Source organism: Xyrauchen texanus, chromosome 12, assembly GCF_025860055.1.
Source record: "Xyrauchen texanus isolate HMW12.3.18 chromosome 12, RBS_HiC_50CHRs, whole genome shotgun sequence".
NCBI classification, from domain to species: domain Eukaryota; kingdom Metazoa; phylum Chordata; class Actinopteri; order Cypriniformes; family Catostomidae; genus Xyrauchen; species Xyrauchen texanus.
The window spans coordinates 18,727,112-18,739,181 of NC_068287.1; the positions used below are offsets into that span (position 1 = coordinate 18,727,112).

Here is a 12,070-nt window from a genome sequence, read left to right on the forward strand (position 1 = left end):
AGATGCTGTGCCTGTGACGGTTTTCTCGCAAGAACTGTAAGTCACAATCACGAGAACACAAGAGAAGTCATGTTCACGAGAAAACATTTATGTCGTGATCACAAGAAAACAACATTTGTTATGTCGAGATCACAAGAAAATTAAGTCGTGATCACGAGAAAACAAGACAGAAAAAAGTAAAAACCCAAAGGCAAAATGGGGTTCCATACAAAACAAATATTTGATAATAACAAACTTTGATGTTGGCTTGACAAAGAACTGTCATTTAAATAAGTTTTAACTTAGCTAATTATACTGGCATTATAACCCTGTGTATACATGCATGGACATTGTATTTTCGATATACGCAACGCATAATTTTCATTCATTTAAACCGACTGATCTCAGTTCTGGAGACTCTGGGCTGTCAGTAAATGGTTCAACTTTTGATGTACAGAGTCATGTGTATCACATGGTGCTGATCATAGCAGAGTTTGTCTTTGGGAGAAACGGCAACAAAACTACATCTAGTAAGAAACCTAATTAAGTTTTTACATCGAAACCTGTTTCAGTCAAAAGATTAGAGTCACTATTTTAATCTGATATGCCATTTTTTACATTTGAGCGGTTTATCGGGAAACACTATGCTGCTACACACAATGTACACTAATGTGTACTTAAGCACATTTTTCCTTAGAAATCCTATATTCACTGTGCATTATCACATTGAGAATCAATGGGTTCATCCAAAAGCAGAAAAAAATTGCTTTCAGAGGCTTTATATGGAGGTAGGATGAAAATAAGGTGCATTTCAAACTGTTCTGAGACCAGTGCAGACAGACAGCACAATGGAGGTTAAGTCATTCACTAAATAGGGAACAAGGGAGCATCCTATAACTCTCTACACAGCAAAGTGCATTCACTGATAAAATCCGACCAAAAGTTCAGTTTCAGGCTGCAAATGATGTTTGGACCACTCAACATGTTTGGCAGAAATGGGACAATGGTAATCAGTACAAAGATTCAGAATTTAGATTGTATAATTTTATTTGGACATGGTTGGCAGTGATTGGATGATGGCATTTTTTATACTAATTTGTGATGTAATGGCTGTAACGTCTCAAAAGCATGAATAACCAAAACTCCTGGAAGAATAGATAACAATTTAATGAAAGAAATCGGACTTTCTATAACTTGTTTTTTTTTATTTCACAACTTAGTCCTGCTGTCCACATATCTGGACATCAATTTTTTAGGGAGATTATTTGATCTCAAATTTTTTATTTTAGTTTTTTTTTATCATTTATTTATTTATTACATGTTTATTAGGGGCTGCTTTACAAAACATTTACACATCAGTCTCATGAAGGTAACAATCAGACAGCAAGCTAGCTAGCTAATAATCAGGCATTATATTGGATGAATGGATGGAAGCCCTAAACCAAGTCTGTATAATTATAGTATGTTGTCTTTGTCAAGCCAACATTATGACCGCTTTTCTTAACCTGTCGACTATGCACCATAATATACCATGCCTAATCTCAAAAAGGTCAAATATCGAACTAACTGATATATCAGTTCTAACACTAATCAACAAAAATGGATCAACTAATTTAACGGAAAACACAAAACAAAACACAAACAAGGTTAAAGGTTGCACAGTGTTTTCCAGACCTTCCTTTCTCAGTTTATTTCACGCCTTTCCCACATCTTTATTTATACAGTGATCAACACCTCAATTTGCGGAGCGATGAGGTGAATGAGAAAACGTCTCCCATCACATCAGCGCACACGCATCACCTCCGCCAGCAGAGACTTCTCCTCCGTGCCGCAGCCGCTCAGTTCTTCAGAAGAGCTTGAGATTGAGGAGCAAACACAACATTCCCGCAAGCGCACCTGCTATTTCACAAATACTTCAACATCGTTGGTATGTATTTATATTTCTCAAATTACCTTTTTTTCACGACGCTCTGTAGAGTGGTTCAGATATGTTGAATCATATTTGAATTAATTAAATGAACGAAAGAAGCTGCAAAAGAGAAAGTGAGAAAAGTTATAGACATAAACGCGTAAAATGCGCTAATAAAAGGAAAAGGAAAAATCGCTAATACTACTTACATTTGTTTTTATTTATAATGTTAATCGTAATATAACAGTAGCTACACCCTTCGTATAGCCCATTATCAATTTACTCCATTTAAGCAACTGATATTTTGTGGTTGCAAATCATGCGTTTTATGTTCAACCCTGAGAGTTTACATAAGACAAAATTTAATCTTGTGTGACAAATGAGAAGACTAAAGAGAAATAAAAATATTATTTGTGATATTTATAAATGAGGTGCAGTCTGTGCATAGAGTTGGTTTCTTTCAATTTAAGGCTTATAGTATAAATGCAGCTTGAAATTCGTTGGTCAAAATACAAATTATTTTATTTTCTTGTGTTTTTAACCCAGTTGCTTAGACTTTTTGTTATCAAATGAATTACCATTAAAATGTATGTCATGTTGATTTTTCTAGAGGGCAGCTGGCTAAATGATGGATTGCATTACCTTACTCTTTTTGTCAGAAGATGAAGATGCAGTGAGCTTTAGTAATCGACTCTGGGATGCTTGAAATAGACTTTGGATTCACAATAACAGCGTAATAAAACATGACATATATTTCGCAGTCCTAAGAGAGACAAAGGGGATATGAATTTCACTACAGGCTACCTGAAAAAAGAGCTGCGGCTCTCGAACGCCTTGCTGTCCTTGAACAGCTCTCTCCATGGAGCTGAGGACTTAGAAAGTGATTTTTTCCTCCACCAGGGTGGAGAACTAGAGAAACTGCTGCTGTTGACAATCAAGGAGCCTACCACTATCGCTCTCACCGTGATGTATTCATTATCATTTGTGGTGGGCTTCATTGGAAATCTCATGGCCATTCGAATGCTTTCCTGCCAGAAGAGTAATAGGATACAGAGCATCAGTGCCACCCGGAGTTTACTCATCAACTTGGCAGTGTGTGACCTTATGGTGGTTTGCATCTGTATGCCCATCACGCTTGGCCACACAATTTACACCGCATGGGTGTACGGAGACCTCCTGTGCCGAGCCGTTCCCTTCATCCAGGCAGTGTCTGTTTCAGCAAGTGTCCTCAGCTTGACCGTCATCAGTGTTAACCGGTACTACAGTGTTCACAGTCCATTGAATTCCCTCTCCTACTTCACTCAGAAGAAGATCTACATCACCATTGTGGGTGTGTGGGGCGTGTCCTCTGCGATTTGTGCACCTTTACTCTTCATGATCAAGCTGGACGAGATCCACTTGACTGACATTGTCGTGCCAATTTGCAGAGAGCTCTGGCCTCAGGTGACTCTCAAGCAAGCCTACAATGTTCTTCTCTTTATTGCTCTCTACTGTATACCCGTGACTTTCAACCTGATTATCAGCTTCCTAACGGGCAGGAAGCTCTGGAGGGCTTCTCAACATTTCACTGACTTTGATCCACACAGCCAGGCCATGCACGCCTCACGTCTGAAGATGCGTAAGAAGATCGCCAAGGTGGTGGTCACTTTGGTCCTTCTGTTCGCTGTCTCCTGGCTCCCACTCTATATGGCAGATATTCTGATTGACCAGGAGGTCCATCCACCTCACTGGGTTCTGCAGACTCGTCCTTTTGCCCAGTGGTTGGGCCTCACTAACTCCAGCCTCAATCCAATCTGCTATTGTTTCTTAGGCGATCTGTACCGCTCTGCCAGAGCAGTCAGGTCAAAATATCACCAGAGGATGCTCTCTGTTCTTAGATCCTCCAGCTCTAGAAACCTTGTCTTCTCTCTCAAACAGCAGCAATCTGACCGGCGACAAGGTGCAGTAAGCCAGGTGTCAATGGAGACCCTCTCTGATTGGTGTTCCAATAACAGCCAGATGGTGTCTCTCCAAAGTATCTCATTGAGGATAATGTCTAGAAGCAATCTTGAGTTATCTAACCTGTAGTAAGGCTACTCATTAACTGAAAAGACACAGGGCACTTTAAGGAAGATTACACCCAAAATTATAATTATCTAATCTTTTACTTACCCTTAAGCCATCTCATTTGATTTTCTTTCTTCTGTGTTACACAAACAAAGTTATTTTCATATAAATATGTAATGTGTTTTTGTACATACAATGCATGCTCCAAAAAAGACAAATGCAGCATAATGGTAATCCATATGACTCAAGTGGTTTAATCCATGTCTTTTGAAGCATACTATCAGTTTTGGGTTAGAAACGCACCAAAACGTTCCTTTTTTTTCACTGTATCTGGTCAAATCAGTCACCTTCGGGATCATGACATGACCAAACCATGATCGCCAAGGAGATTTACAGTGAGAAATTAGTTACATTTCTCACCAATCATATCGCTTCAGTGAACATTGATTAAAGCACTCAAGTCGTATGGGTTGCATTTATTCTTCCTTAATGTGCTTTTTGGAGCCTCAAAGTGTTAGACCACATTGACATGCATTGTATGGACAAAAACACTTCATATCTTCATCAAAATATCTTGTTCCGAAGTAGAAAGAAAGTCATACGAGTTTGAGATGACATTAAGGTGAGTAAATTATGAGAGAATTCTCATTTTTGGGTGAACTATTCCTTCAAGTATTGTTCATTTGCCTTTAGTGCTGTAAAATAGCATGCCACTGGGCTGGCCACTAGTCATTCTAAGAAAATCTGCAAAGAAAGTGCTTGGATACAACATTAGCATTTTGATTGCATCTGTAAACTGTCCAATTATATTGCCTCATCACAAACATTGTACGTGAATAAAAGATGTTCGTCTCTTGATTTTGTGACTAAATAAAGAGCACTGTTTTCAACCTGGTCTCATCGAATCACATCAATATACCTCCAGTTTTGCAAAATAATTTTTACGTGGCTGGTTTTACATATCGCAGCAGTTTCCTTGTGAAATTAACACTATAGAGTACAACAAAATACAAGTAAAATGTATCTTTGCATTAAAGCTTACCTTTCACTCTGTTCCTTATACAGTGCTTAGGACATTCTAACACTATACCATACTATACTATACAATACTGTACAAAGCTATGCTATACTATACACTATATTTACTATAGTGCATGTTAATATTTGCATTACATAACATTTAATAGCTTCTTCCAACACGATCAAAATGCATGGTAGCTCCATGGATAATGTTGCATTTGCGATGCAAAGAATGGTGGTACGAGTCCTGAAGAGCACAAAAGTCAACACGTGAACCGAAAGTGTCATTAAAAATTCTCATCTGTTTGGGAGATCATTTAACTCGGTTTTAGTACCACACTGTGGACATTTCACCTCAGAACTGCCAGAATACGTTTAAGGATCTAATTTTGCAAAAAGTCGCAACAGTCACGTCATTTCCGTGAGATCAGACTCACTGTTTTGTGAAGACGTCGCTCACACAGATGGTACATAAATGCTCAATCACCAACAAATTAGGACAGATGTATTTTAAATGATAGCGGAAACAAATCAAATCAATTTGAACTGTACAGTGCATTACACTGAATTCCCATATATATATATATATAGACATATACATCTGCATTTAGTAGCATTTTTTTTGTTCAGGTTAAGAAGATCTGTGCGTGAATTAAATTAAGGGCAGACCGAATGTAGGCTACCGTATAGGTCCTGTGCTATGTAATTTATATTTGCTTTTTTCAATGAAAATCAATGTGAATTGCAAATGAGATTGTTCATTGATTAGCTTAGAACAAGGCCTCTTTTGATAGGAATATATCCACACACTAAAAAATTAAAAGAATATTGTACAAAACCATCCTTTTCTATCTCCTCTGAATCTCTTCTTTTATTTTATCATAACACATATCACATGTCACAATTACAAAATAACATTATAAAAGCAAGAGATGCACAAAACAACTCATGTACGTCTGATAGATAATATGATCAGAATCCAGTGCATTTAGCTTCCTCTGATGAAATCCAGATTACCTAGTGGAAAAATACAATAACACCGCAATATAAAACTCTACATAAAGGCAAAGACAATCTCTTTTTCATATCACCATTCAAATATTCACAGTCATGCATCCCTCCTCTCAGGAAGCTCTTCTTCTTCCCCTTTCACACATGTTATGCACCAACTTTGGCAGTACCCTTCATATTCATGCTAATTCTGATTAGGATCTGTCACTTCAGTGAGTTTGCAGAATAGGGCTTGATTAGCCTATAATATGCAGTAATAGTATTTCACTTTCGTACGAACGAGTAACTATTGAGAGGAGAGTTTAGAACTTGATGAATAGTAATTCAGTTCAGGAGAGTTAAAGGCTGTTATCAGCCTGAGCTCAGTGCACATCTAACTAGATAGAACAAGGAGCACTTCTTGATTAAAAACACAGAATCTATGAATATCTGGTTAGCAGATAATATCATCTCTTTATATAACGTAAAACCAACACAATCTGTATACAATTACATTTGTATGTGTATTAAATGTACATTTACAGTGCATTTGCATTGAATAATTTAGGAAAATGTGAGTTTGTGAAGCCATTGTTGTTTATACTAAATTAATTTGAATGTGACAAATTTAGTGCTTTGTTTTTTTGAAAAAAACAATAGGCTGTGATTGTCTGATAGTCACAGCTTTACTGAACAGTTACAAAAACATATGCAGTGAACTATTGCATATTGTATATGTTCACCCTTTTTGTGTAATTGTACAGCATATATACAAATTATAAAATCAAATACAAACATGAATGTTTTGTAGATTAAGTGATTTCTTTTTTGTGCACTTTCTCTTTAAGAAATTTCAAAAATTCATGTGATAACCTTTAAAGTACAAAAATGGGAGAGTTCACCCAAAAATGATTCTCTCATTATTTACTCACCCTCATGCTTTCTTTCTTCTGCGGAACACAATCAAAGACATTTTGATGTATGTATGATGTGTTTTTGTCTTTACAAAATAAATCAATTAGGTCTAGGGCTGGGCAATAAAACGATATCGATATATATCACGATAAAGAAAATCCACGATAAGCTTTTGAGGAATTTTCGATATTTAATGCGAGTCACTAAAACACAAGCAGTTCGGCTTTCTCAGGCTGCATTTCCACTGGGGCGGACGAAATCCGCTCAAAGAGCAAGGAGAGAGCTTCCTCCGCACCGCTGCCAATCCTATGATCTACCTTGCAAGTATGAAGCTCTGCTTTCATAGGAACTAATTGAAAACGCTCTCAGCTTCGCTCACAACGCGCCAGTGGTAACGTAGGGTCAGACTGAATGAACTTGCTAATGCTAGCTGCCTTGCTAACAATTAGGTTAGGTCGGACACCGAATTGATTCCATCCGCACCGCAAGACTTCATGACAACGGTTGCGCCCTCTCATCGTCTCTAGTGAAGATCACGACAGATCAACAGTGATGTGGACAACAGCTCTGATCTTTCTGCGTTGTAATCTTGAATATTGTACTCTGGCACCAAACATGCATCATTTCTGCCCTGTCCCGCTCCACACGTGTTGCCTCTTTTCCCTGCATGTGAAGACATGAAGCGTGGCATGAGTTAACGTGGTTTCAAAGCACCTTTTAGACCAAAATGTTTTCCCTTCTAAATGTATCTTTATTAATTGGCATGCTATGAGCCTTTAATAATAAACAAATCGAATTCTGTTCTAATTTTGTGAAAATGTATTAGATGTCTGGAATGGATAAGGAAAGACTAAAATTACTAGTTGGTAGACTAGTCTCTCACTTTAATGAAAATATACAAATGTTTAAAAAAAAATGTTTTAAACGTTTTCAAAATGTTCTCTCGGGACACCCTTGAACCCACATTCCACAGTCACAAGAGCTTCTATGCCCCATACTTGGGTATCTGAATCTAAAGAAACATAAAAAAAATATTTCATTTTAATGTAAAAATATTCCAACAAATATGGACAGTTGTCACTATGCTTCAGAACAAACAGATGATCTTTTAACATTCATTTTCAATTGATAAACTGTAAAAGACAGTCAAATTGGTAAAAGATCCCGCAGACCCCACTGCTTTGGCCATCTCTGGACCCCCTGTGCAGTTTTGTAGAGACTATTTTGACTGTTTAGAATAAATTTTTTCTTCTTTTCTTCCATCAACTTTGAAATAAAAAAAGAAAGTGCAATGTGTAAATGTATATCGTGATAAATATCGATATCGAACAATATGAAAAAGATTATCGTGGTAACAATTTTGGCCATATCGCCCAGCCCTAATTGGGTCCAAAACTTTCAAGCTCCAAAAAAGACAGAGGCAGCACAAAAGTAATCCATATGACTGTCACGAAGCTATATGATAACTTTGAGTGAGAAAGCAAAAATTAATTCCTTTTTTATATTATATCTTATATTATCACGCATGCATCAGTTCTTGCGTGAACATGCAAACACGCATGTGTCAACCGTGGGGACACATGAACGAGCTTCTCTCATGAATGTAGATTGGAGAGCTGTGCAGAAGTAAAGATTCTTTTGTGGAAAAGGACCGGATTATTTCTGTTACTCACTCAAAGCTATAATATCACTTCAGAAGACATGGATTAAACCACTTGAGTGACTTTCTGTCCTTTTTGAGCTTGAAAGTTTGGACATCATTGACAAATATCTTTGTTTGTGTTTTGCAGAAAAAAGAAAGTCATATGAGTTTGATACGGCATGGCGGTGAGTAAATGATGAGAGATGTTTCATTTTTGAGTGAACTACTCCTTTTTGAGTGACCATGGATCTTTGACTCAAATGTCTTTGGATTAGTACAACTAATATACCTTCAAACTATCTTCTTGCATTATTTATTCTACTGTATATCAAATAAAAAGTGCCATGCTATTGATATCAGAATATAATCTGTGCTGTGTGATTGTCCTGTATTATAAGAGAGTCCAATGGCCAATTACATTGCAACTACTTCAGTCTCTCATGCTGCTGTCCAGTCAGGACTGTGTTGCATTTGTTTATCTCTTTTCAATTATGCAGTCGAATAATTCCATTTACCCAATCTTGGCACAGCTGAATTTGAAATCCAATCAGGCATTACAAATTAATTATCTTCACCATTTTTATATATAAAAACAATATAGGCTAATATCTGCCTCTTTACAAATATCTGCTTCGAAAAAATTACAATTTATGTTCTAAAGGACATTTATTTAGTGCATGTGATTTTCTGCATTAATTGTGAAAGTGTTCACAGAATTATGACAGCATGTGGAAGCATCCTTCAGGGGGACTCTGGTCTGCCTTATATAGGCATATACTGTATCATTCAGTTAAAAGAAATACATTAAAAAAAATTGCTTTTGCTAATGCTTTTGTGGGAAAAAAAAAAAAATAGTTCTTGGAAGGTGAAGTGTTGGAGGAACTAACCTTGTAAACCTATGTGGAAAATCATTAGGTGATTTTTGCACTACATTCTCTCCCTTTCTGACTTCACATGAAAGACAACATTTTATTTAAAGGCACTGACTTCCCCTTCTGAATCTTTAAAATACATATTGATAATGCTGGCAATATCAGAAAGGAAGAACAATTGAAACTAGATACAGTAAGTAAAAGTTTGAGTTTTGGGGATTCAAAGTTCAATCAGTTAGAAAAGACATAGCACACTAAGTCAGAACAGTCTGAAGGTCTGTGGAAAGTTTTCTAAATGTAGCCTTAAAGCTCTAGTTGGAGTTTCTCTTGATAATTTTAGCCTTTGTTTAGGGATTTTGTAAAAATCTAACTTAGCTTTGTGTGAAAAACAGACCAAAATTTTAATAGTTATTCTGTTAATCTTGCCCTCCATCGAGTTTTGAAATCTCATTGCCGTTTAAATTCAAAGATGGCGTGTTGATGCGTCTTGCCAAGTATCCCACCATTACTAACAAACACCATTGGTTCTCATGTGATTTGTAACCGAATGCAGCACGCAAGTTGCAACATAAAGGTTTTAATCATATTGAAGATGGTTCTTTTTTGGTATTGTTTGTCCTTTTTGGATCTTGACAGACATGGACACCATAAACTGTTGTTGTATGGAAAGAACTGTGTGAATTTTTGTCCAAAACAGGATGTATTTAAAAGGATGTTCTGTTTGCTGATTTCATATAATAGTTGTAAATAGTGACCAGAGCTGGGCAGTAATGGATTACATGTAATCTTTTACAAATCAAGTAATTAGGATGGATGGAGAGAGACAGACAGACAGACAGACAGACAGACAGACTGACAGACAGACAGATAGATAGATTTTATTGTCATTGTTTTAAAAACAACAAACTTGTAATTAGATTCAATTACATTTCAGAATGATCAAAAGTAGATTACAGTTACTTTTTATGGAGTACATGATTACATATTAATCAAGCAACTGCAGTAAATTGTTCTTAATTTATTGATAAATTGATTGGAAACCCTGATCCACACATATATGGTGAACCGATTGCATTTGTGCCTTAAAGTTAGTTTTAGATTTGCGAATTGCTTTTGGAATAAAATTACATGAATGCGCTTTTGCATTTGTGACAACTTTTGAGATCTTGATTTAAAAATATAACTGGTCTAATCTGTTACCACACATGAATGGCATTTAGTAATGCCAAAATTGCCAGAGTAAGAACATTTTAAGTGCCTTCTTTTTTTTTTTGCTTCGAAACAGGCAAATAGCAAGTGAAACGCACACACACAAATCACATAAATTATCATATTATGATCCATTAAGTTTTCTTTCATGCATTTAAGCAACATTATTAAAATAGAAGCAGAGCACAGTTCCAAATTCTTTGTTGGTCTCTTTCTTCTGAGCTAGCTTCTAAACTACTGCAGCCACTCTTGGCAGTGCGATACTGCAGTTACTGTTGACTTTTATATGACAAATTACTTTCTATGTTCCTCATTTGTAAGTCGCTTTGGATAAAAGCATCTGCTAAATGACTTAATGTAAATACATTTATATATAGTGTTTACAAATTTGGCAGAAGAGTTTCAAGGCAATATTGTAAATGTAAAGTAAATGAGACTGCCCTGGCCCAGTCACATAATTATGACCATAATGGAAAGGGAGAAGCAGAGGGCAGAGATGGACTAACCATCAGGAGCACAGGGGAATGTGTGAGCCAGATGGGCTGGATTTTCCAGGGCCGATTTTTACTTTCAGTCTGGCCCTGGCAGAGGGTATAATGATTTTTTGCCTTCCTAATCACCATGATCATCATTATCATATCAATTCCCATTGATCCAACCTGCAACAATCTGATCAATGGTTTTTCAGGGAAAGACTACCCTCCTTCAAAGTGCTATGGTCACTTGCAATATACAACTCGCTTTTAATCCTGGCTCCATTTCCATTAACCCCAGCAGGGAGAGTCCACGATTAAATATAGAGTGACTCAGTGTTCACTTTCACATATCATCCAGGACTAAGCTTATATACTCAACCAATTCCATTTTCTACATTCCCTTTAATACCATTAATTTCCCAAGATAAATCCTTGTCAGTAGAGTCCAGATTCGAGAGCACATCCCACAACCTAATCAGCAATGTGTTAAAGGAGGTGAGTGCACTCCTGATGGACTAACTACTTGTTTCTCCCTAAACACCTCAAGGCCATCTACGAAAGATAAGCTATGCCATGCCATGCTTTAGCCTAGCTCTAAATAAGTAACATATGCCTACCCATGCTGTGTTTCAAGTATGCCATTTTAAGACATAAAAATCTGCTATTTGCACTTTGGTTTAGTATACATCATGTGTACAAGTGACATCACAGGACTCAGATGATATATGGTCAACACACATTCTCAGATCTCTTCCTCTGCATTAATCCATTAGCTGTGTCACCTCAACTCACACCAACAAATTCTCTCAAAACGTTAAAAAGAAGCCCAGAGAGAATATAAATAAATCAAGAATGGATGCGACAGGATAGAGTTAAGTTAAGTCTTTGCTATCGTTATATCAGTATGCGGTCAGGTAACAAATGACTGCATCATCAAATCTCCAGCCTGAATCACAAATTCTAAGTGATAAATCAATTACTGAACAGTTTAAGTGCTACTGCCTCAAAATGT

General features: G+C 36.7%; 1 protein-coding gene across 1 annotated transcript; it reads left to right on the forward strand.

Moving 5' to 3' along the window:
* Positions 1-2,671: 2,671 nt before the first annotated feature.
* LOC127652497 (neuropeptide FF receptor 2-like) lies at positions 2,672-3,955 on the forward strand. The gene has a single exon (XM_052138650.1). The coding sequence runs from the start codon at positions 2,672-2,674 to the stop codon at positions 3,953-3,955; it is 1,284 nt and encodes a 427-aa protein (XP_051994610.1).
* The last annotated feature ends 8,115 nt before the right edge of the window (positions 3,956-12,070 follow it).

Coding starts and splice junctions, on each gene's coding strand:
- LOC127652497 (XM_052138650.1), top strand. CDS start 2,672: ATGAATTTCACTACAGGCTACCTGAAAAAAGAGCTGCGGCTCTCGAAC.